Source organism: Aquila chrysaetos, chromosome 6 (assembly GCF_900496995.4).
Source record: "Aquila chrysaetos chrysaetos chromosome 6, bAquChr1.4, whole genome shotgun sequence".
Lineage (NCBI taxonomy): Eukaryota > Metazoa > Chordata > Aves > Accipitriformes > Accipitridae > Aquila > Aquila chrysaetos.
Window position 1 is genome coordinate 15348357 of NC_044009.1, and position 25853 is coordinate 15374209.

A 25853-nucleotide genomic window follows, 5' to 3' on the forward strand; every position below is an offset into this window, starting at 1 on the left:
TCCTTCTGACCATGATAGGAGTTATTTCATATTGCATCAGTCAGAGCAAAATGAAATTTTTTTTCTTCAACAAGGTAAGGTGAGGAGACACCAAAATGAGATGGAGGAAAAGACAGCTCAGGGGACAGTATATATATAGATGGGTCTGATTAAGTGTGGAAGGACATTAGTGTCACCTGCTTCAGAGGAGTGGGAAAAGGACCGGTGTTTAGCACCAGCAGCAAAACATTAACACTACTGCATAATTACAGAGTACTCAGCATATATTCAGCCCTGATGTGTTTTTCTACTAAATTCCACTCTAATTATACGAGAGTCTGTGGACAGCAAAGAAGCTGTGGTTTAAGTACCTGCAGCTGCTGCAGTAAGTAACAACAGGAATGTATAGATACATGTATACATAGATACACATACACGCACACTGTTAGCTAATTGGCAGGAGAACTGTTTAAGAAAGTTGAATTAAAAGCAGTTTTCCCGTTTTCCAAGACTGGCGGCCCCTTCTTTAAAGTTCCCATCTCTTCAATGTTTCTTAGCCTGCTGCTCTATCATCTGGCTCCTCACTTACATTTCACATGTCTCTCCTGGGGGATCAGGGCTTCTCCTTTCTCTTGTGTACATGCAGCTGAAGAGAAAGAGCATTCCCTTTGTCCTGCTGCTCTTTTCCCACCACCTCCTCACCTCTGAGGCATACAGCAGCTCTGCATTAAATGATGCATTCGCTGTCAAACATAAGAATGATAGTTTCCTAACAGACTAGTGTTCATCAATGCTTTAAAAAAAGACTTAAAAAAAAAAAAGAAGGGCAGAATCCAGGCCATGCAGAATTTAAGAATGAGTAGCTGTCACAATCCAGGGCATTTATTTCATTTTCAGCTCACGAGAGAAGTGACAAAACAGAAGAGGAAGAACAAGAGAATACAGATGTTTTAAGATGTCACTTTGTTCACTACTACAGGTAAAAGCAGGGTGGGAGGATGTGAGATGACACCAGCTGTTAATGGGATTTTTGTCACTGAAAAAAACCCGTGCAGGATGCATTAGAGTGCTGCTTCATTAACCACTATTAGTCATCCATTTCACAACTGAGTGGGTGAACACTTGATGGCTTTGGGCTCTTCTGGAGTTTTGGTTGGGCTTTTTTTGTTTGGTTTCTCTACTCTAAAAGTGCAAAGCTCTCCCTATGCACAGCAGGCAGGGTTGTGTTCATCACAAAAGTTAGTGCTGAAGAAATGTCCATGACAAGAGCACTTGGAATGGCAACCAGATCAGAAATAAAGTCCACACCTGGTTCACAATTTGGTCTTGGCACTTAGCACCAATTGTTCAGAGAGTCCCATGGTACCCAAAGGCATCGCAGCCTCTGCCCACTCCTTTGCACTTCTCAATAACAGCTCTCATCAGATTTTATATCCTTCTTGAAATGTTTTACCATTAATTTAAAAAACCCCAGACTATCTATCCGCCCTTATTCTCTCTCTACACTCGAAGCTTCTTGGGACCCAAGGTGACTTGAGAGGACATGCAAGAAGCAGCCTAGGTTTGCTCATCTCCTTAACACAGCCCGAAGAGCGCTACTTTCAGTGTTGATAGCTTCAGGAAAAGCACTGCTGGGTGGTACCCGGCTCCACCACCATATATCTAGCACTAGCTGGCAGCAGTATTTCTTGGCAGGGCTGCAGGCATTGGGGGATACGTAAGAGGTAGGTAATTACAAGCTAGCAGTGCCCTGAGTCCAGCATCTCAGGCAGACAGAGCATGACTGGAGGAAAATGCTCCACTTTAGCTTACTCTAGCAAGTACCAGAGAAGTTGTCCAACTTGGAACCTTCCTGACTCCAGGGTGTGCTGTGTACATACTGCAACATGGGGGGAAAAAAGACAGACACATACGTTCTTAGCTGGTAAACGTTTAGAGGCAGGCACTGTATATGCTGCAGGATGCAGTGCCATTGGCCATAGAGCTGCTGAAGTCTTTTGCCATGCAGACAGCAAGTGATAACATGTACCATGTGGCACAGTGGGTGCCTGCTCTGTGGACAGCATTTGCAGGCATTGCCAGAGCTGAAAAAACAGCAGAGAAGGCTGGAGCGAAAGTGAAGGGGTAAAGCACTGCAACACTTTCACCTCGTTTTGAAAGGATTCAATTTTAATGGCCACAATCACGGCACAAAATGTTGGACAGCAACATACAGAAGTCTTTGGGGAGTTCTCCACATTTGAAGCCAGACACAAAGCTGAGAGACAGCCTTTATGATATGGGGAGCAGCTGCCTGAATTCAGAATGTTGAACCAGAATTTAAAAAATAATAATAATAGCCTGAAGGACCAAGCAGAACTTGGAAGCAATTCCAGGACACACACATACAGCGTTCCTCTCCCATCAAATCTACAGGCTGAAGATGATGATTCTTGGCCAGGGTTAAAAACCAAACAAAAAGTAGCTGCATTATGCCTGTCAGCTGTTGCAGGGAACTGTGGGGAATTCACGTTCATCTGTCTTTAAAGAGCTCCTATCACACTCATCACCATGGGAGGCATCCATGGTATCATTGGGTGGATCAAGCAGGAGGGTGTTTAATTGTTACATAAAGTTGTAAAATCATCGATAATCAGCAATGGAAAGAGAAAGCTACATGTCTGTCTTTGGGAGTTTGGGGCCAGGCTTTTGTAGTCCAGCATAAGAATAGCTGGAAGTATGGACCCAAGGAAGGTGTTTCTAAGGAGGAGCAGGCTTGGTTATGAAAAGAAGGAACAACGCCCATGTATGATCACTTGTATATCCTTTCATCTCCTCTGCTATGATGGCATCTGGACCTACCCACCTAGTAAGTAGCTAATATTTGATCCTATGTGGAAATGGGGAGAAGATGGTGGAGAGGGTGGGGAGAGGATGGCTTTCCAATGAGCCATCAAAAGTATTGGCTAGGAATTAGTTTGTGTGAGTTGCAAAAACAATCAGTGCAGATGCCATAAAATACATGGAAAGATGGTTAGGTGGATGATCTGAGATCCCCTCTCTTTTGTGGTGCCAGAAGCAGTAAGATTGTAGGTTGGATATAGTTCTTCTATGCAGGGTTTCCATTGTCAGACTGTCTGTAGTGGAAGAGACTCCTGGAGTCCAATTTCCCAGAGTATTTGACAGCTTCAGCAAAAAGCTTTGTCACCTGTCAATATAAAACAGAGGAGGACTGAGCATTGCAAAGCCTTCTGCAGAAGGAGTGTAGTGATAGGATGAGGAGTAATGGTTTTAAACTGAAAGAGGGCAGATTTACATTAGATATTAGGAAGCAATTCTTTACTATGAGGGTGGTGAGAGCCACTGGAACAGGTTGCCCAGAGAGGTTGTGGATGCCCCATCCCTGGGAGTGTTCAAGGCCAGGTTGGATGGGGCTTTGAGCAACCTGGTGTAGCGGAAGGTGTCCCTGCCCATGGCAGGGGGGATCTTTAAGGTCCCTTCCAACCCAAACCATTGTATGATTCTAATAGAGCAGGCTCCACACTTCTACACTGTCACCCTGAAACTACCCTGTGCAGGTCCAGTCCTTGAGTCCATCCAAATCAATACCAATTTCAAGGTGACTGTGCATGGGTGTTGGCTCCAACCTTCTGGAGCCTGCCTGTCCAGATGGAGAGACTTAGAGGTGCTGGGCTGCTTTGGCAAGAGAGCTCTGTCCCATGAGAGCTGTTGTTTTCCCCTACAGCCCAAGCCTTTAAGAGAACACAGGGTTGTTTCCCTCTCTGAAACTGAGATTAAAACTCTGCAGTCAAAAGGGTTCAATGAAATGCATCAAGCAGGTGTGGTAATAAATTTTGGATGGGGACCCCTGTTCTGGTTGTCAGTGTGTGTTTTGCAAGTAGACAAAGGATGGGTCTTCAATTTCCCATTGCTGCTAATCATGTTTGGCATTATCCTGTCTATGAACTTACAGCTTGGCATTCTCTCTGCTCACTCCAATCACAGCAGAAGATTTTACACAGCTGGACACCAGCTCAAGTCACTGGGTTCCATGTCAGCGCCCACTGAAATCAACCGGAATTTGGCTGGTGTGCTTAATGAGAGCCAGATGAGGCTCTTTTGTGACAGTTGAAGCCACTTGCAAAGGAAATCAAGGTACAGCTGGCGGCAGGAATCCCACTTTGCATTACCAAATATCTCTTCCCCTATCAGTATGTGAAAGGGGTTTGTCAGGAGATACAAACACATAATGACTGGCAATTGGGGACTACAACAGGACAGGCAGCAATTCCACTTGGATGGCACTTTGGAACTGGATTGCCCCAAGGATCATTCAAGCAAGCCCAGCTACATCCTGCTGTAAGGTTTAAGGACTGTACTGGAAAAACATCTCACTAAGAAACTGTTCCCATGCATAATTTAAACATGTTACAGGCAGTCGTGTGCAAGAAGTTTGCTCTGAAGTGAAAATGATACAGCAACAACTTCAGCTGCAGCACAGGACTCAAGATTTTCTTCTTTTTTGTGTGTTATTTCGAGCATTATTATTTTGTATAGTAGCAAAAAGAAAATACATTCAAACAATTGTGTTGCCATGATTTTCAGGCACATCATTATTTGTCAGAGATAATAAGGGCCCAAACACACTGGAATCTAAGGTCACAAGTGCTTGAAAGCTCTAAAGGCTCTTATGACTAAGAGGAGAGAGAAAAACATGGGAAGTACCTGGAAATTAGTGAGCAGAGCAATGCCGCTGTCAATAGCCATCCTCCGGATCACATAATTATCATAGACAAACTTGGTGTTGCTGTTAGGCAGGTTAATCACCAGATCTATTTTCCCATCCTTTAACAGCCTGAAGAAACAATGCACAAGACAGTATCACAGTATGTCTTGCTTAATGAAAATCTATGATGAATAGCACAGGCATGCAGGTAAACAACACTGAAAATTTGCATTTGAGTTTAGTCTTACAACCCAAGAAATGAAGGTTGAGGGGTTAAGGCACTAAGCTGCAACTCAGGAATCTGGGCTTTATTTCTGTTCTATTCAGTGATGCAAAGCAATATTCAACCTTCATATAGCTCAGCACAACTCTCTTAAAAGGCATGACTGATTGTCATTAGAGGCTAAATATTCGGATCCCACGTATCCTTGCATGAAAATGTAATATGGAGCAATACATCCAAGCCATATTAAATAGGACTGTTCAATAAGATGTTCATTAATTAAGCTGAATCCTCCCTGCTGTGACAATTCCAGACAGAATTAGATAAAGCAAAACATTTGGATTGAATCCAAAGTCCCATTAAATCACTATCAATGATCTCAACAGGGCCAGCAATTTGACCCTTGCTGTCCTGGATGTTAACACAAATTTGACAAGGTGAGTATTGCTCTTACCTCCTGACCGGAGGGAGGTTCGGACTCTGGCTTTCCTGTGATGGCCATGCCACAGGATTTGCAGGGATACCATTAGCATTGAGCCAGTCTGAGGTTGCTTCTGTGGCATAAAGCTGTTAAGGGGAAAAAAAGTTACTTACTCTGTGCTTCATAATACCAAAACTTTTCATTTAACTCATGTGGGTCTGACCCAACACACAGCCTAGCTGTCAGAGCTGATTTTGGAGGGCATTTTTCATCACAAGGGTGTCTCCATACACAGAGACATATAGAGAACAGCATGACTTTCCCAACATTCTGTTATCTGTGATTTGCTGATCGATGATTGTCAATGAATGGTAGTAACACATCCAGAAGCAGTTAAGTGGCTTAGGAAAACCTAAATCCCTCTGACTTTCAATAGGGCTTAAGTTCGATCACTTACAAATTTTTTTTTTTTATTTTTTTTTTTTGCCTAGCACTAAGTTTTGAAAGGCAGAACTGTAAATCTAGTAGTTACACTAATGCCACTGAGGAAAATAGTTTTTAAATACTTAATACTAAAAAGCTCTCGCCAATCTTTTGTGGCTGAGTTGTTAGTTACCTTTCAATAGGGATATGGATGCAAAATGATGCAGAAGAGTTACAGGAGGGATGTAAACACCACAAATTTCGTATGTCTGCAAGTTGTGAATATCACGGAAGATGAAATACTGTAAAGACCTTCTCCATATAAAAGGCTTCCTCTTCCTCCCCTCCTGTCATCCATGGCATCCTGCTGGCATTTTTGTTTCTTGGAGAACTTAGAGGACTTTATAATGTGACATCCTGGTTGCAGGCTGATAGCAGAGCTAGGGTTGTTCTTGCCCTCATGACAGTCTCATATGTTCAATTAAACAATCATGAAAACTTTTAGTTGGGTGATACCTGCTGACTTTATGGATCACTCAGCTAAAAATCCCTGTTGTACTTCGAAAATGTCCTTTTTTCTCTATCTTCAAATAAACTCCAATGTTCTCCATTCCTGTAGCAGGCAGAGTACATTTCAGATTTTGAAAACTCTCTAGCTTTACATAACTGAAACTACCTACCTTAAAACCTTCCTCATGCAGTAGTTCTGCTACACTGAGGAATCTGGGGCGGAAGGACTTCTGAAAAAGGAAATTTATTAGATACAGCATCAAAGCTAGGATTTAGAAACAGTGTTTTGTTGAGCAACATGAAGTTCCTCCAGACTGTGCTAAGAGGCAAATACACATTTCTGTGCTGAGAGTGCGTGTGTGTCCATGCATGCATGCAGAAATGTCTGAATGTGCATGTACAGTGCCATTCCAAGAAAACTGTCTGGATCCTGAAGCCTAAGTCATTCCCAGCTAAGACATACTTTCTTACAACACCAGAGTTAAGCGTTCCCATACTAAGTTCGACTGCAACTACAGAAGATTTACTACTGCATATGAAATATCTGGGCAGTTGGCTTCTCAAATACACCAACCAGAGTCTCCTCTTCTCTTAATTAAATATCTTTTTAATCATTGCTCAAACATTTGGCCTTCTCTTCTGGCACATAACATATGTGGACAGGCTTTGGGCTGCCTTTGCATGCTCTGTTTGCAAATTCACATGAAGAAAAGCCTGGGTTTGCATGAGTTCATTTCTAACTCCCATGGGCATATGCGAATGGAAAACACAAAACCACTCAGGAGACTGGGACACCCTATTCCCACGAGGACTTGAATGCCCAGGTACTTAGGGTACCTTTGAAGGACTCTTTCATAATGCATGCCCAGATCCAACATAATTTAGAAGAAGTAAAGATAAGATGACCTCTTGTAGATATCTGCAGTTGAACAAGCCATTTTAGAACAACAGGTGAGGGAGAATTTGATCCCAGCATAACTTTCTTCGGGAAGTTGAAGGTACAGCAATGCAAAGATCAGATGCAACACATGCCTTTCTTAATGCCAAGGCATTGTACAAAAGGTACAAAAACCTCGCTTTTAACCTTAGCCTGGTCTGGCCATTTGCAAGTAAGATTATTGCAAGCTTCCTTGTCCCTGCTGGAGCTACTGATAGCTTAACCTTTATGGGCGAGAAAGCAATATTCCGAAGGGTGAACTATTTCCTATCAAGAAAGGGAGTCAATGGGGTGGGGGGGGGGGGGGGGGCGGTGAGCACTCTGGAAAGAACCTCATTCTGAAAGCCATCTCGTTCTGTACACTAACTGGAAAATATAAATATACAATGTGACAGGGTTGGCAGCTTCCCCATCAGAGAGAATGGTTCTGCCTTCTGGTCAGGGGGGTTGGCTCTCACAACAGTATTATAAACTTCTATCAAACATGTACTGAACACTTGTGACACATAAAACAGCCTCTCCATGAAAAGAAATTACAGCTGTCAGCTTGCATCGGAGCAGCCTCAGATTTACAAGCTGGCTGAAAGAACCTGTGTAAGAAACCATTAGTTACTAAAGGTGAAAAGTACAAGCAGATTTATTTAGTGGAAGATATTTATTGTAGGAGAATTGTATTCTTTTTCCTTTATCGGAAAAGTTCTATTTCTTATAACCTCTCTCTCATGTTTGCTAGCATGCCTTGCTATTTGTAAAGGACTACATCCTCAGTTAATTCAATACCGTTACACCAGTTCTCACTAAGATCCAGCTCAGAATGAAGCCAGCTCATCTCCTGTGATAATCTTGAATTCTGTATCCAAATCCACTGTGGAGCATGCAAAAAGTTCTGGTACGTAAGCAACCAAGGCAGAAGGTTACCTTGAAACAACAGACTTGGAGTGCTGGAGTTTAAAAATAAAATACTCCATCAATGCTTTCCGCATCTTGTGGTCACCAGCACAGATGTAAGACAGATGCACTCCGTCCCAGAGATATCACTGAATAGCTCAATCAGGAAAGAAAACAAAATGAGCTTTTCAACTCCTCTTGCATAAAATATAAATTATTTAATGGCAGACTCAGGAATTTCTCCGAATTGTGAAAAGAAAAGAGGTCAGATTATCAGTTTGCATAAACTGGCAGAGATTCATTCATCTAACAAGAAAGCTGTACTCCGTTTACCCTGGGAGAGCATCAGGCCTTAACAATCCTAGGGAACCTCAACCTGTGCAATGTCAGAGAGTGCTCACAACTGAAGGACAATCCAGTGGGCTTGCGGTCCCAGCTGGCTGCCCAGCCTGCCTTGCACTGTCCCGCAGATGTCAAGGAGTGCTCGCCTGTTTCAACTTGAGGATGATTACCTTGTTAGCAACACTTCTGTGTGGCCCTAGTAGGATTACAACTGGAACTGCAACCTGCAAGTACACCAACATGGAAGCCCCTCAGCAAGGCTGGGTTCATTACCTGAGCGTATTGAGACCTGTCTGGACTGCAGAGCCATTTGACTCTTGATTTGCAAAATACCCCGGAGTGAAACATTTGCAAGGAAACTAAGATCTCCCTCTCTGCTATTGTTAACTACATTTGACTTTCACCTTCAAGAAGGCAGCCTACTCTCACCTCAACATAATTAACAGCAATGGCATAAAGGTGCAGTATACCAAATAACCTAAATATGTTGAGCCTAGATACTTTTGAGGGAAGCAGAATTCAAGACCATTTGGCTTCTTATTTCTCTCTCTGCAAGAGCTAAAAGTCCAGTCCAAAAATCAGAGCGAGCCACTGGTCACGAAGCAATGAAGCCTCCGAAAGCAGGGTATGTTTTGAGTTCACCATCCACTGCAGATGAAACATAGCACCTTCCTCAGAGACAACCAAGTGAGCTGGTGTACGTGCTCCTGACAAGAATCAGCCTCGAGTGCACCAGAACAGCTTGCAGAAACCATCCTGCAGTTTGAAAGCCAGGTGTCTCTGCCCAGGGAGGGACTTCTACCCTGTCACCCCCTCACAGCAATGACATTTAAACGGGAAGTGATTGTAGAGAGGGGCAACCTGGTATCTGTCCTTCTGAGCCTGTATTTCCCTTCTGAGGATACACTGACAACTTTGCCCGTTTGAGGTAGCTGACCTCATGTTTGTGATTAAAATGAGAACAATGCTGCTGGTGTTCATAGCCCGCCTTATGCCTCATTCCTTGTGCCTCTTGTTTCTGCAGTGAGGGGCTCCCCTTTCCTCCAGCCTGTAATACTCAGGGAAGACCACTCATAGTCTACATGTCAGGTCTAGGTCAGCATTTCAACCTTCCCTTCTTACAAGGCTTTAGTTCCCCTCTGTTTCGAAAAGGACCATTGAAAAGCAGGTAGGTGATGAACTCCAGAGTGGTGAGGGAACAACACGTGGTTCTCAGCATTAACTTTACACTTCTTGTTTTGGAGTTTAATTATGTAAGAAATATGCTGAGATGAAGAGGGACCTTTAAGCAATTGATCCGTTGTTTTCAAGTTTCTTTTGCAAAAAAATGAACCGTAAACCACTCATTAAAAAGGACAGAAACTTGTTAGTTTTAAAAGGCTTGGGGCGTTGGGATTTGGGGGTTATCTGGGTTTTTTTCATTTTTTTTTTTCTTAATACCTTTATACAAAGAACATTTGGCTCAGTTTAACAGATACTGACACAGAACCTACATAAATGCTTTCTATAGCTAAAATTACTCTTTGCTGCCTGTTCCCTTTTAGCTGCTATCAGGAAAACAGCCTTAAATTTTAAACACTGGGCTCTCTCCTTTTTCTTCTCCTAGCTTTTCTTTTCCCCCTTTTTAGAGGCTGTTTTAAAATCTGCAGTGATTACATATACAGTAGACATACAGTACCAACTGCCAAGAGTTTCATACTGAACTTTTAAACTTTATCTAGGTAGCAAACAAAGACATCTCTGCTAATTTGAGGTAACTTAGAGCAGCAGCTGCAATCCATAGATGTATGTATATATGTGTATATTTAAAGACTAAGTGGTAATCTGCGTTAGCAGAAGTCATATTCCTTTCTGGCCACTTTTCACACACTTTCTTCACATCCTCTGCTGGCACAGACAGCCCAACACATTTTTCACACCCCAGTTGTCTGACCGGAAAATTCATCTATTCTACTTTTTTTGTTTTATTGGCTTTATGCAATCATGTAAGGCGTAAGCTTATTACAAGCACAACAGGGAAATGGCAGGAGGCAATCGGTTGTCTTTATGGGGCCCAAGAATGTTTTAGTTGCAGGGGAAATATCTGAATTTTTTTGAGGCACATACACACATCTCAATGTTTACAAGTGCCTCTGACTTCAGCACCTCCTGCAGTTGGTAACTATCCTGGGATAAAAAACCAACACTTTTTGCTTTTCTGCCTGGCTACCTTTTCATCCTAAAACACACATCCTCCTTACTGATACAGAACTGAGAATGGTGCAGGGCTGTTCCTAAGGCAAACCCATTGGGAACTCCCTCACAATAAAGGCTGTTTGCATAAGCCATTGCACTGGAGGACATTCCCATAATGACACCATTTAAACTTTCTGTTACATATAGCAACTTTGAGGGATGCTGACAGCAAGAGGTGAAACCCTAAAGTTCGAGTTCTAGTCTGGTATGGAATCACTGGACCTGCAGAATATGTGTCTGAGAGGCAGTCCCTAAGAGGAGAGAGCTCTGGCAAGGTACAGAAACCAGAAACATTCCTACACAAATGTAGCGTTGGTTCTTCCTTTCTGAGCTACGTACTCCTAGCTGATAGGAGCTGCATGGTAGGGAACAACACTGTCCATGCACCATCATCAAAAAGGGAAAGAAATAATGGCAGACATGCCTCTATGCAGCCAGGAAAGTAGGCTGCAGGGTGAAGACTGTTGTCCTTTAATCCCTTGCCCCACTGTACTCAAGTATATTCCCATCACAACTCCAATGAGAAGAACATGACAGTGCCATACCTGGTGGAGGTCTCATTGCCTGACAGTGTTACACCAATAAACTAGCCCCTCAACACCCTAACAACATCATGTTTTCTACACTGTCGGATGATGCTACAGCTCTGCCTGGAATGAAATATATGCATCTATGGGGAAAGCTTGGCAGGTCCAGCTTTGCAGTATGGAAACTGTCTCACTCTTTGGGGGGGGTGGAGGGGAACTGGTTTCAAAAGGGCAAGAGGCAGTGTACAGATGAAGGGAGTTTATATGTTGGGATTGGAAAGTAGCATCCCCAAGGCTCCCGTTTGGCAGGGAGCAAGGAGCGGGCTCCGAGTTCTACCTGAGATGTTTCTCTGAACTGATCGTCTAAAGGCATTGTTCCCCACAGGAAGGTGGCTTCTAACTCTCTGATCCCAGGCCTTTGCTAGCAGCAATCCCAGGGGTTTGCTCCCAGAAAACTTCTGCAGCTCCCAGTATAAACTGTCAGGATCCAGAGGGAAAAAAAAAAAACAGGCCAGCTCCAGGGAATCTGGTAAAGATCTCTCTATGGTGTTTGTTCCTCACTGTCTTACTGCACTTCAAGACAGATTGCAGAGAAACCCACTGAAGCCATAAAGACACATGAATGAAAACAAGGCAACAGTTACTGAGTTCCTCTGTGTCAGTCCTTTCTCAGCTTTGATTTTTAGGACTCACCTGGATTCCAATCAAAATTCCTTCCTTAGGAAACGTAAAACCTGTGGCAAGCATAGACTTCTGGAAGGCAGAGTATACATCCTCCCCAAAGCATGCAACCTGGGAAAGGGCACAAAAGGGAAAAAAACAAAAACAACCCAAAACCATTGCTTTAAAAAGAAACAGGAATAAAATTTTTAAATAGGCTCTTTTGACTTCTTCACACAGAATCAGACTGCTTTTGCATGGAGCCTGAAGGGGGGGTGGGGGGATAAATCAGAAAATCATTGCAGACAAATCTCAATTTTAATAAAGCAATAACGAAGGAATAAGCAACACTTTAGTTTCAAACAGCACACCAAGGAGTAACAACAATTGATTCTGCTGAGTTATGGGAATGCTGTACACAGCCTCTGCTCCAATGTTTGTGAGTGCACTGCAAATTGTTTAACATTATATAATGCTTAAATATCACTGAGTGTTCTACATGCAGGCATGTTTCTCTGTGTATGCTGCAAACTGGGGTAAGACAGCGCTTGTGCTGTCATGTACTTCTGGTATTTCTTGTGAAGATAAACCATGGCATATAAAGAAGCTTTTCCATTAAAAGTCCATAGAAGTACAAAATTCAAGTAAAAAGTTAGTATGTACTTAGGAAAACAAAACACCAATCATGCCAATTCATAATAATTTATTTTAAATAAACAAAAACTTGATAAAGAAATCAATAAAAATCATTTAGCAGTTCCCCATCATTCAGAACTGCCTGTGGAGCTCAGTTGCTTACAGACTGCCATACAGTAATGATCTTCTGAGAGAATTAAACTGTGTTCCTTACCAAAATTTGGAATTCTGATGACAAAAAGAAGAATGCATGAGCTTTTGTGAAAGTTGAAAAAGAAAAAAAAAAATAACCCTCATTTTTTCTGTCCAACTCCACACTTGTTGAAAAACAGTCAGAAGCAGAAACTGTCACAGATTTTTCTCTTTGAAATAACAAATCTACACACATATACAGATGGGATAAAGGGGCTGATTGAGAATTGCTCTCCTTTTTTCCTCTTACGGTCCTTCCCATCACAGAGTGAGCCCTCACATTCATGGTCTCGCTGTTACCATGGTGAGCAGAAACCAGTATTTTATGTAAGAAGAAGAACAAATGATTTGCCAGATCCTCTGAAGTAAAAAAAAAAACAACCAAACAAACAAACAAAAAACTTACAAGGGAAGGGGTAAAAAAATCATGACAACTAGTATTTCAGCTTTTCTCTAAAAACTCATCCTTGAGTGTTCAGTCTGTTTTACAGTGTATCTGGCTAAGGGGGTACATATGTGCTGGACTTTCTAGGGTGGTGGATAGGCCCCTGCCTCATAGGCTTGGACCAGGGGTTTCCAGCCTGCCAGGAGAGGTTTATCATTATGGCGTGGTCAAAACAGCCACAATACTCAAAGGGACCCCCAGCACTGTGTCTTCTACTGTTGTGGGAACCATGACTTCCAGCGAAATACATCTCTGCCAGACAGATGTGACAAATTCAAGCCCAAATCAAGCTGTGTGTGTGAAAAACGTCTTTGAGGAATAATTGAGCATTTTACCCAAAGTAAGTTATTATCCTTACTTCACTCATAAGAAAGACTTTCATAACTGTCACATTTTATGGCATTTGTGAATATGGATCTTTCCAAGTCATAAAAGTTAATAATCCCTCCTTTATGACCAAGGTAATCTCTAACTCCATATAAAGCTCAGAAAAATAATTCTTGCCCTTAGTTACATTTTTATTCCTTTTTTCCTCTTGCTGGGGGGGGAGGGGGGGGGGATACAGACAGTGTCTGTGTAGTCAATTTTTTTCTGAAAATAAAGAAGTCATGGAAGTCACTTGGCTTTTTTCTGCCCATTAACTACACTGAAAGGAAATCTTCTGCAATACTGATTTCCCACATATTATGAGGAGAAAAATAAAGTAATTCTGGAGAGATGTAGGAGACTTAAAGCTGTTCTTACCTTGTATCTGGGTATAGAGCTTTTTCATACTAAAATGATGTCTTTCCTAGTGAAAACAGCTCATGTAGACATACCCAAACTCATATCAAATGGAGCAGCCCAGGCTTTGCCACCTGCCTAGCTATGGTAGAGCTGAGTTAAGCGTAATCTAATTGCCTCAGTATTTAACCACTTCCCAAGTGGGTTTTCTAGCCCAGAATAAGTTTCTTGCTACTGCAACTCTTTTCTAGAAGTAACAGCAAGCAAGTTTAAAGATAGCTTGGGTATAGCTACAGAAGCTATTGACAGCTCAGCAATAACTCATAAGCAAGCCTCTTTGTTCTAGATGAGTTAACATCTCTTCAGATGATGTAGATGGAAACCTGTACCCCTTGAGGGGTGAGGGGTCCCATCAGTGCTGAGCCTACGCAGGAACAGTTTTCTGCCTTCATAGTGTGCCAAGTGTATACCAGAGACACATTTCAGAAGCACCTCACAGCCCTGTTGTAGAAAGAGTGGGTAAAGTAGCCCAGTCTCCCCCTCATCCTACTGACAGTCAATACTGCAGCCATCTCATTTTATTCACTCTTTATCAGCTTTTGCACCTTGGGACACGCCTTGATGGTTACCAGGCAACAAAAAAAATATCACCACCCATATCTGTTGCCTTTAAATAACTACCACGTTCCAAGACCAAATGCTCATGACCTGGAGTCTCAATATTACTGTTCTGGCATGTGTCGATGGGTGGGTTTGAAAGCCATAAGCACTTGTCTGTCTAGAAGCAGGTGATTCATAGAACAGACTGACACACCGAGAACCTCCCAGGACCCAACAGCTCTCAGATAAACTCATTTCAGGCTGTCACACCAACCAGGTCCAACTCAGGGAGCTGACATGCAGGTAAAGAGGGACATCCAGTGGCTGAATAAACTGGGTTTTCCAGGACAATATGTTTTTACAGCTAAGAAAGATGTTTTCAATTTTCTGAAGAAGCTACAGATGCCATCATGATTCAGGCAGTAATAAGATCACTTTCAAAGATTCATGATGTTTAAAGGCAACTTGTTTTAAAAAAAAAATAATAGCAAATCTAAAAGATACCTCCCCAGTAGAGGCCATTTCACATCGGAGAACAGGGTCAGCATCTCTCAGCCGGGCCCAAGAAAACATTGGGGCCTGGTGAAAGCAAGAGGAGGGAGGGAGAAAGAGAATGAAAATTTAATGGATCATTTAAAAAAACCAAACATCCAGCTACACTTGGAAGTGACAGAAAGAGACAGACATGAATTAATCCAAAAAAAGCACTGGTCAAGGCTGATAAGCAGAGGAGTACTTGGCAAATGAGTTCCCCCAGCATCCTGATGATGGACTGGAACAAATAAACATGTTTTTCATTAATAAATCATCCTTCTAACTCTTGCAGTCCTGCTCATGTTCTCATGGCAGATTTCTAATCTGTGCTAGCCCACCATCACCATCATTTTTAGGACACGTTTTAAAACAGAAAGGCTGTGAAGCATCTAATTAATGAAACAAGGAGAGATACTATCTGAAGCCAGTCAGTTTTTCTGAGAAAACTGTTCTCCAACAGAAATTTTTCATTCACAGGAATTAAACCATTCCACAAGAATGCACTCCTTTGGTGTAAACCAGATGAAACTTTGCAAATGATTTTCATATTTTCCCTCCCCCTCCCCAAAGTACACACCTGTAATTTGACCTTAAAAAAAAAAAGGGGGGGGGGGGGAGAAACTCTCTGTTAAAGAGCCTACGAACACGTGGCAAACATGGAACAAATTTTCTGCTAAGGAATAATTTTATTTTCTATAGGGCTTCTCTACATCTTAAACTACTAATGGCATTTTCATAAAGACAGCATCCTTGCTGCTTAAAAATGAATCTACTTTTAAACCCAAAGACATAATTCTGTTCTTGAAAGTCTTTGAGGGTAACACTACAGACAAGACAGCTGCTGTTTAATGACACCTAACAATGACCAACTAAAACGTGACAGCAGAAATTCATTGCGAAAGGTTTCTCAAAAAATGTAACATACCTTCATGACTTTTAGATCAGTTTTGCTTCTTCTATAATTAAAGAGAAAATTTTTACAGTGGCCAACTCTACAGTCTCAAGCTGAGATATGGCAGTCAAGGTGGATTATTTTTAATGCACACATTGTCTTGAAAGGTAACAAGCAACAAAGCCTTCCATCAGCTCCCTAACTTTTGTCTACCATGAACATGAAAATGCATCAGCAGGAGCAGACTCTGGTACTGCAAATAAATCCTATTTAAAACTTAGCCAGTCATGCCCTATCCAGGATTTAATCTTGGTCAGCCATGATACATGCTTGCTGAGTGACGCAAACATGGCAAGACAATATTTCAGTCACTAAAGCTAAAATGGTGGGACTCCAAATCCACAAAGGAGTAGCTATGTTAAGAAAGAAGAAAAGAGTTTCATATTCTCTTTTCAGAGCATTTAAGAACTGCTGGAGAAACAAAATCCCATTTCCATGCAAATATTCCTGGCAATAAAAACATAAGAGGACACAAAATATGATGCATGAATAACGAGAACCAGGATTAACGGGAATATTTTTCAAAGCTTAGTATTTCCAAAAGTATTAGCAGGTTATTATATTTGACAAATCCACACCGAACACAAGCAGTATAAAAGGCTTTGTAGTGAGGTTTTCAAGAATATAGTTGGTTTTCTGCACTGTAGCCAGCATTCCCAGGAGAGACAAAACTCTTGACAGTTTAGCTAACAACAGTGCAGAAGCCCCAGGTCTAAATAATAGAAATTTATAAAAATAAATAAGACCTTCAAAAATAAAAAAAAGTCTCAGATTAGAACTTCAGATAATGCCTACCTATGGCATCAAAGTAAAATGTAAAGCTGCTTCTAGACTGACTGGCTTGCCAATAACCTGAGCTGGCTTGGGCCACAGATTTGACTTGCATTTTAATAGGTCTGAACATTTTATTAGTAGAAAGATGGTAGGTGTTTTCCGTTTCCTCAATTTTCACTTGATGTGGAAGCTATTAAAGCTTGAAAGTTTCTGTATAAACAATTCTCATTATCCACTGTATTCTGCACTGCTGTTCTAGACTTTTATGATTAGGAACCTCAATTAATTTTTTTTCTTCCACTAAGCATTCAAAAATATCTACAGTACATGTTGGTATCTTGGGTGCTATATAAGCTTAGTAATTATGAAAAGTAAAATCTTGGCCCCACTAAAATCAAAGGATCCAAGACTTTCACCCCCATTTTAACTGGTGGTGCATATAAAGGGGATTCCATGCATTCAACAGCCCATATTCCAAATCCTGAAGATTAAATGTGGGGGGCACTCAAAACACAAATTTGTACATGTTCACACTTAAATTAGATAAGTATTATGAAGTAGCCTGAACTTCAGTATTCAATTCTGCAAGTGCATATTTACTATGCAGTTCATAAACATGATTAAGAGTAGGTTAGAAGTTAGAAATAAAGTAAGATTGATTTTTTTAATAATCACTGGATAATTTTCCTTTGATTTTTCTCTAAAATTCCCAACATATATTATCTTGACAGAAACTACAAAACGACAATTTGGCCTTTGGCCAATAAGTAAATTGTTCTCTCTGGGCATTGCCTATTAATGCACTAGGTGCTAGCTCTGTTATGGGTTTTTCGGTGTTCTTTTGGAAACCATACCTTAATCCCAACATATCTGGATGGAATAATGGGATGTTCCAGTGTGGGGAGGGTTGACTCATTAAACTCTTTTCCAATCATTACTTTTGTGGCCACATCAATGAAGTCCACACCCAGAGTCTTTGATACAAAAGGGAAGGAGCGTGAAGCCCGCAAGTTGCACTCTATCACCTGATGGGATTAAAAAGGAGAAACACCAGGGTCAGGCACTGTGCAGTGAAGAGATTGATTCATGTTTCTGGAAATCATTCCTTACTCCTCTTGGAAGAGATGCTCTTCAGATTGCCAAATAAGAGACACAGAAATTGTGTTCAACATTACAAACAGCAATGAGGGGTGGGTAGGGCCCAGCTTGAGACACAAGGAACCTGATGTTCTGCAACTCAGTTTCATCTCTATTGTCTGAAAATTAGAACTGAGAGTAATTCAGAGTTCACTTCGGAAAAGTCGTTGTACTATACCCTAAATGTGCAAGAGGCATGGAAGCTTATGCACAGGCACTAGGTACAATCTTTAGAAGCCCACCTTGTTCTTTTTCCATGGTAATGGCACTTCATGAATGGCTGGGCTACCCTTACAGACTTTCCTCATCTACACGCAGAAGTCATTCAGTGATCCAAGCAAGAAACAAAGAAGTTCTGCATCTTGCTGAGAAACACAGCATGGAGTTCATTAGCAAGGGAGGAGTTGCTGTAAGTGAGAATGAAGGGGGAGTGAAGGGGGGCAAGAACAGGTAAGTTAAGACAGAATGGAATGGGGCAGTTTATCCAGAGGAAAGGCAAGCACAGCTGAAGGAAAGCAAGGAAGGAAAAACTCCATTCTGTCCCTCTCTGGAGTATCTGAATAACTACGTGTGAAACAGAAGAAAGGTGAAGAACACTAAGTACATTTTTCTCAACTAATAGCCCAAGCAGGATCTTTCACCAATAATGCATCTCTTCTATACCACGTGAGGTTTTCTTTCCATTCTCTGCTTCCTCAGTCATACTCTGCTCACATTCCTCTGACCTCCTTCTATTAGCAACAAAAAGCCAACTGTTCCCCATAAAGGGTCAGACATCTGCTGTACTTCTGTTACTGATAGCTACTAGGACCACACTATTTAGATAACCATCTTAATGGCTTATATTAAAGGCTTAAACACTTAAATTGTCTTGTTTTCTCTCCAATGCCTTGGAAGGTTTATTTTAATGATCGAAACAGCTAAAGATGAGAGAGGATATTGGAGATCTAAAAGCAATGATAATCAGTTCATAGGATGAGGCGTAGGTCCCAGTGCTGTCCATCATATTCAAAACTGATCATTTGGGGAAGGACAGCAACCCACAGCAAAACAAAGCTAGTGCTGACACACAATGCAACCAGACTCACTTCACCCTCAATGAGAAGGCAGGGGAGGATGTTCTCTCCCACATAGACAGGGATAGCTGCGTGACCAAGGGTTGGCACAGGTGAGCCACACGTCGTCAGACGAGGCAGGTTAGAAACCCACAGCTGCTACTGCCACAGAGTTTCCATGGCAGGGACCACTGGAACCATGCACGTAACTATCCAAAGCAGATCTTGACTTCCTCCAACAGTCACAAGGGCTCTTACCAGCACATCGTTGCCTCGCACCAAGAACTGAATGTTGAATGGACCAGAGATAGCAAAGGCATTTGCAATCTTTTTTGTAGCAGCTTTTACCTGTAAAAATAAATAAAAAAATAAATAAAGTAAAAATGTGTGTATACATAATAAATAAATAAATCCCACAAAATAGACAGCATCATGGCAATAAATCATCTCACATGTGGATTCCTTTAAATGTCGCATCTATCTCTCTGCCCTAGCATATTTTTTTCTCTGTACCCTCATTTTGCAATAGCATTATCTTTCAGAAGCAAACATGCTTAATTTGCCTGGTAATCTAGAGCACAAAGTGCCATTTGATGGCAGAAGTAAAAATCAGCTTTGTGTGTATGTGAGAAAGCAGGAGAAAGAAGGAGAAAGAGAGAGAATAAAAACTTGCCCTGCCTGTAGCAATTCCTACACTGCACACTGGAGCCTTTGTACCATTCTTGGTGAAATAATGAACAATGATGTTTTGCCATTTGAGTTTAACCACTCAGTTTTACAAGTGTCCCAAAAGTCTTTCACCAACATGTCTGTCCCATCACAGATCAGTGGGAGGCATCTCAGCAGATATACTCTGGAACAAACTGGGAGAAAACACTGTGGTCTTATTTTCTAGGTTTGTCAAGAAATCAGGTGCCATTTCAGTACAAGCATTTGAATAGCTTTGCTCCAGGAGATGACTATTTTCAGAAACAAGGCCTTGGACATTCTTGTAAACCGAGTTGGAGCACAGACCATTGCATTACAGCTCTTGCTAGCTTCCAAGCAAACCCTTAACAGGATGGCATCACAGGGGACAGCACATTTCATTTAGAAAATGCATTTTGACAACTAACTCTCTATCACTAGGTTTATTCTTGAAAGGGAAAAAAGGCACGATTAGGTGAGGTTCATTCATCCTGATATCCCTTCTGGAAAAGCAGTCAGCGAGAAAGTCATACACCTGATCTAATCATTTAAGGATTGTGGGAGAAAAGGAAGTGGAAAGTGAACCATGGCATATATAAGAATTAGACAATCCTCTACTGCTATGGAAGCTGGTTCCAAACCAATGAAACAAAAAAATTCAATGGGTCTGAAAGTGTGTACATCTACTGCTTAAATTAATAGGATACAGTTCAGATGATCCTATGTACAGTATAGCCAGTCACAGGGGGCACAATGACATCCTACACTTGCACATATCATACTGGCCTTTAAAAAAAACATTGGTGATTTGATTTCTTCATTGGTGATTGAGTTCTCCCAAGCAAAGGGGGAAAGCAGATTCAAACTTTTATTTTCTTTTCTCTTTTCAGTGCTAGTGCAACACCTACCTTCTCCAAGGCTCCCTGGCTAATAGTCTGTGTGGGTAACACGAGGGTGGCATCTCCAGAGTGAACGCCTGCATCCTCCACATGCTCTGAAATAGCATGTGAAATAACCTGCATACAGTAACAAGAAAGCAGTTTGTCACCTCACCCTCTCTCATGAACTGTTCCCCCATCTCCAGTCCAGCACAGTCTCCTGAACAGAGCTGTACCCAAAAGAGGATACAGACAGAGGGGAACAAGAAAAAAAAAAAGGGCGGAATTTCCCAAGAGTTGGGGGAGTATAGGCCTGAAGCAGACACAAGGCATATGAACAAGGGGATCATGTTAGTGTCTTTCATACTGTGGTTAAGCAAACTGTGAACATGATAAAACCTACCACAGTCTGGAGATCCTAAGGCTTCCTTCCTCTCTCTCACACACATTGACTCAGAAGGTAAAAGCTAATTGGGCTTTAAACCAGCTCTCTGTTTGCCATGAACACAAAATAGTTGTCATTCCCCACTAGAAACAAGTATGGACTAACGTCGTTTATATATTCCCACCCACCCACCCCACCCCCCGCACTCTTTTGCCATGTTTTAATCATGGAGAAAAGCAAGCAGAGGAAATTCAGGCCTAAGGATTTTTCGTGGTTTAACCCCAGCCAGCAACTAAGCACCACGCAGCCACTCACTCACTCCCCCCCCACCCAGTGGGATGGAGGAGAAAAATCGGGAAGAGAAGTAAAACTCGTGGGTTGAGATAAGAATGGTTTAATAGAACAGAAAAGAACAAACTAATAATGATAATGATAACACTAATAAAATGACAACAGCAATAATAAAAGGATTGGAATATACAAATGATGCGCAGTGCAATTGCTCACCACCCGCCGACCGACACCCAGCTAGTCCCCCAGCGGCGATTCCCCGCCCCCATTCCCCCCATATACACTAGATGGGACATCACATGGTATGGAATACCCCTTTGGCCACTTTGGGTCAGCTGCCCTGGCTGTGTCCTGTGCCAACTTCTTGTGCCCCTCCAGCTTTCTCGCTGGCTGGGCATGAGAAGCTGAAAAATCCTTGACTTTAGTCTAAACACTACTTAGCAACAACTGAAAACTTCAGTGTTATCAACATTCTTCTCATACTGAACCCAAAACATAGCACTGTACCAGCTACTAGGAGACAATTAACTCTATCCCAGCTGAAACCAGGACAGGATTTAAACTGAATTAATTGCATCAAGGCACACTACTTCAATACCAAAAAAGTGATCTTGCCTGCTGTTTAAAAATGAAGACTAAAACCAGAATATTTCTGTTAAATGAGAAGTTTGTGATTTTTTTGTGAGAACTGCCTTTGATTAGTAATGAAATGCAAGGTGACATTGTAATAATAAAACAACTGTGGTAATATCGTAACACACGCTGATACAATTCTGATGAAAGTAATTTGTGAAGCCAGTTATTTGCGAATTCAGTAAAAATTATATTCTAAAGGATTCATTCACACAGTTAAGCAATGCTTAAAAAAAATAACTATTTAGATGTATACAATAAGGTAGGTTGAGCTTTTCAAGCACAATGTTTTTGAACCTAAGATGAATTCATCTTTTCTTGATTCTCTATTCTTCTCAGCATGAATCCATGGCTGTATAGTAAATCATTCAAACCACACATTTTTGCAAATCTCTGATCCTGAAAAACAAGTTTAATATTAAAGAAAAGCAAAGTTCTTACTCTTCCTGCCCTGGCTACAGCATCCATTTCCACCTCACGGGCATCTTCAATAAATTTAGTGAGCACCACAGGGTGATCCTGTCGTCAAGACAAGATAAGAGAAGAAAGTTTTTACTTGAGAGTATTTGGACACCATCCAAGCGGTCCACTATTCATCACTAGAAAACCTCTGGAAGCAGAATCTTACGAGACTAATCTACTAAAATCCTTATTTCCACAATAAGTGAACTTTGCAAAGAAATAATGGAGGGAAACTTGGTGTGATTTCCCCAAAGCCACTGATGCGTTAGTTTGCATCCTTCATAACATCATCATGACAGGGAAATTTGAGGCAAAACCACAAAAAGCTTTTAAGGGAGATCATGGCAAAAAAGAAGATAGTGGGACACATGCATGGATCCAGTGACCCCTGATCCTGTGTCCCAAAGACGGTCCTTACCTCCAAGATCTTCAATTCTCCCTCCTTCTGTTCCTCCCAGCCACCTCACTGGACATATTGCTTCACAAAGTAATTGATTCTTGGCATACTTAATGACTTTGTATAGTGGCTGTTCGCTGTTTTAAAGAGTCATATATTTTAGGCAACTGATCCATTCCTTTCTCATTTCTCTGCTTGGTTTCCTAAGTCTCCCAGGGAGAAGTTGCCACTAATTATAGCTCACCAGGAACGACCTGCCCTTGACTCAATACATTCCCTGGTATACATTGTTTTCCTTCCTCTTCTTCCTGCCTATCTCTGGGATGCTAGCACATGCTTCCTACTCTCCTCTAATGCTTTCTCCTTCCAGCCACCTGCTCCAACAGACAGTTAAAAATCTAATCCACATTCTTCCTGGCCAGCTTTATGTCTCAACATTTTACCTGTCCCATCCACTATTAACTGCCTGTTATTTATTAGAGAATAAAACAGAATAAATGACAGTCTGTGCATGCTCAAAAGGCTCCTCTTGAAAAAATATAAAGCAACTCCAAAAGTTACAAGACACAATTCCTTACATTTATCAGTGCAAGGGTAAATTCACAGGCAAGGACAATGCTGCAGCCTACACTGTTTCATAAATTTAGTGGCTTGTGTCCTGTAACTTTCTGTCTTGCTGCAGTTTTTCACCAGAAGGTTTTATATGCGCATACAACCTTGTTTACTCCAATCTGTCTCAACTCGCACAAGAAGTTTTGAACATTATTGACAACATAAATGCCATAATGACACAACACCATAACAGCAAGGTAGCTAAAACAACAGGACAAGACTGGTTAGGCACTTTATCTAGAGATGCTCTGTTGGATGGAGCAGAACTAGCTAAGGCTTTCTAACCGGAAAAATGAAGCCTATGTCCCACAAAGATGCTCATGTTCAATTGTGTGCTCACAACTAATATTGCTAGCTTCTGTGGAACCACTCACAGGCCACAAAGGCTTGATGAGACTAAAAAAACCTCCCTAATTTAGAAGCAGAATACAGTACTTTTGTTCTAGTTTGCTTTTTGCTAGTTTAGCTTCAACTATACTACAGCTGCTGTCAATATAAAATACTGGATGAAGAAAGAAGTCTTCCCTTAGCAGTCTGACTACACTAGCAAAAATTTAGCACATAAATCTAGCTTAAATCTCTGCAGGATCAGGGTCAGAGCACCCAAAGACTCATGGTGGGCAACTGGTCATGTTTGCAGCAAGCGTCAGTGCCTTGTTTGTGTAGCAGAACTGGACATCATAAGGATCCCATGGGAATATCCACTCTTTCCCCTAGGAATACATCACGTATTGCCAGGACTCCACAACTTCAACTCCCAGCAGTGCCTCCTGTACCAGGGATGAGACCTCTCAGCAATGAAGAACAACATTGTCCAATTCAAGTCAATCAAGCTGTGACAAGTTAAGCTGACCAAGTGTCACTTTCCTGGGCTTCAGCCTCCTATAGGGTATCTATTGCCATCATAAAGCCATCCAGTGGCATGAGAAAGTGCTCTGTACCACTGAACATGGCTTAAGGCTGCTGCCCAGTCTGCTTCTGTGAGTGTGTGGGGAAACACAAAGCAGAGTACTTAAGATGAAGTAGAGAGAGAAGCTAGGTGTTTTGAGAGGCTGAGCACTGCTAAGAATCTGGTTTCTACCACAGGTTGACCCTGAGAATTAGTTATATAATTCCTTCTGATGGAAGTAACAGTGGTACTCTCCCACTTCCAAAATCCCTTTAAAGTTGTTCAAAGATGATAAGTGGTCTGTTTGCCTCCTTCAGGATATTATTACTTTGCAAGGTATCTCCTTTTCATTCCATCTTTTCTTGCTGACACTAAACTTGCCTCATACACTTATAGTTTTGTTCTTGTTCAAGCTTTAACCACCTAAGAAATCCCCTGAGTAAGCAGCAATATGTCTGGCTTCCATAGCCAGTTGTGTTTTCAGAGAGTTCCTCTTTGACTTACTTATTTTTAACTCCAAGATTCCTGTGACAGTAGTGTTTATGGTGCTACAGTAATGTTCTGAACAGTGACCATTCAAAAAAAAAAGGGGGGGGGAAAACCCTCAGAAGAAAACAGACCAAAACGTGAGGCCAAACTCAGAGACTGTTGAAGGGTCAGACTTTGAATTCTGTATGTTCTTCATTCAACCTCAATCGTTTAACTTTCTCCTCCTCCCATATTCTCATCTCTCTAAACATCCCTTGTACAATAACACTGATAGAAGGTATAGAAGAAATTCAGGCTTTGAGTTGTTTATGATGTTCTGAAGCATTCATGTCTTTGGGAAATTGCTTCAGATTTTTCTTTTCTAAATTTCAACACACTAGATGAAATCTTTTCCTTTGCTAGAAAAAGACACTTTAAAAAATCCCCAAATTAGCTTTTGAAAAATATTTAAAATGGAACCAGAACTTTCATCTTCTGCACTACATACTCTGCAGATCAATAATCCCACTGGATTAACAGTAAGCAGGCAGCAGTCCTACTTTTACATCAGAGGAAAATGATACATGGTTTGGAGAGTTAAATGTCACAGCAAAATCTTGCAAATGTTCCTGCATTTAAAAGGGTAAAAAAAAAAAAAAAAAAAAAGGTCACTGGTGAGAGAGAAGATGCCAGGATGAAGTTTTAAGTTGTTCAAAGAAGCCAGGCCAAAAAGTTCAGAAATTGAGCGAAAGATGCTATCGGTTCTATGCTGGTTGGCATAAGCTCCTACTAGCAAGCTTGGATGGAGTAGGAAGGGTCCCAGTCCACTAGCCTACATCTATTTATGTAATTAACTGCTCAGAAACGGATGCCTGGGTACAACAGCTAACTGCCATCCCCACTCATTGCAGGCATCCCAATGGTATCAGTAAGGACGCTTGCACAGGCTCCCATGGTCTGCCTGTTAGGGAACAAACTGAGGAGTCAAACTCTAATTTCACTGGCTCCTCCCCAAACAAGGAAAAGAGTTAGGAAGACACAGTACAGAAACAGAGAGATGGAAAACATAGTAGAGGTGAAACAAATACAGCAAACACAAAAAGAAAAAGCAGTAGCAGCACGAAGACTGATACCTGAGAGACTCTGGTAGCTTCTGCTAAGAACTTCTTCATTTCCTCTTCAGTGAACACTACATTCATTGCAGACCCACTGTGAGAATGGCAAAGAAAAGAAAATAGGTCAGCTTCCCTTGT

The 25853-nt window shown here is 41.5% G+C and overlaps 1 protein-coding gene across 4 annotated transcripts in view; it reads right to left on the reverse strand.

Annotated features, from left to right (window-relative positions):
• Positions 1-276: 276 nt before the first annotated feature.
• Positions 277-25853, reverse strand: part of CPS1 (carbamoyl-phosphate synthase 1) — a 113924-nt gene continuing 88347 nt past the window's right edge. For all 4 annotated transcript variants that reach the window (XM_041124625.1, XM_041124626.1, XM_041124624.1 and 1 more), the window contains 11 exons: positions 25734-25809; positions 22214-22291; positions 20494-20601; positions 19157-19246; positions 17561-17731; positions 14951-15025; positions 11884-11982; positions 6432-6491; positions 5362-5474; positions 4684-4813; positions 277-3166 (listed from right to left, as the gene is read on the reverse strand). In XM_041124625.1, the coding sequence (XP_040980559.1) occupies positions 3068-3166; positions 4684-4813; positions 5362-5474; positions 6432-6491; positions 11884-11982; positions 14951-15025; positions 17561-17731; positions 19157-19246; positions 20494-20601; positions 22214-22291; positions 25734-25809 (1099 nt within the window). In that variant the 3' untranslated portion in view covers positions 277-3067. The remainder of the gene's footprint in view (positions 3167-4683; positions 4814-5361; positions 5475-6431; positions 6492-11883; positions 11983-14950; positions 15026-17560; positions 17732-19156; positions 19247-20493; positions 20602-22213; positions 22292-25733; positions 25810-25853) is intronic.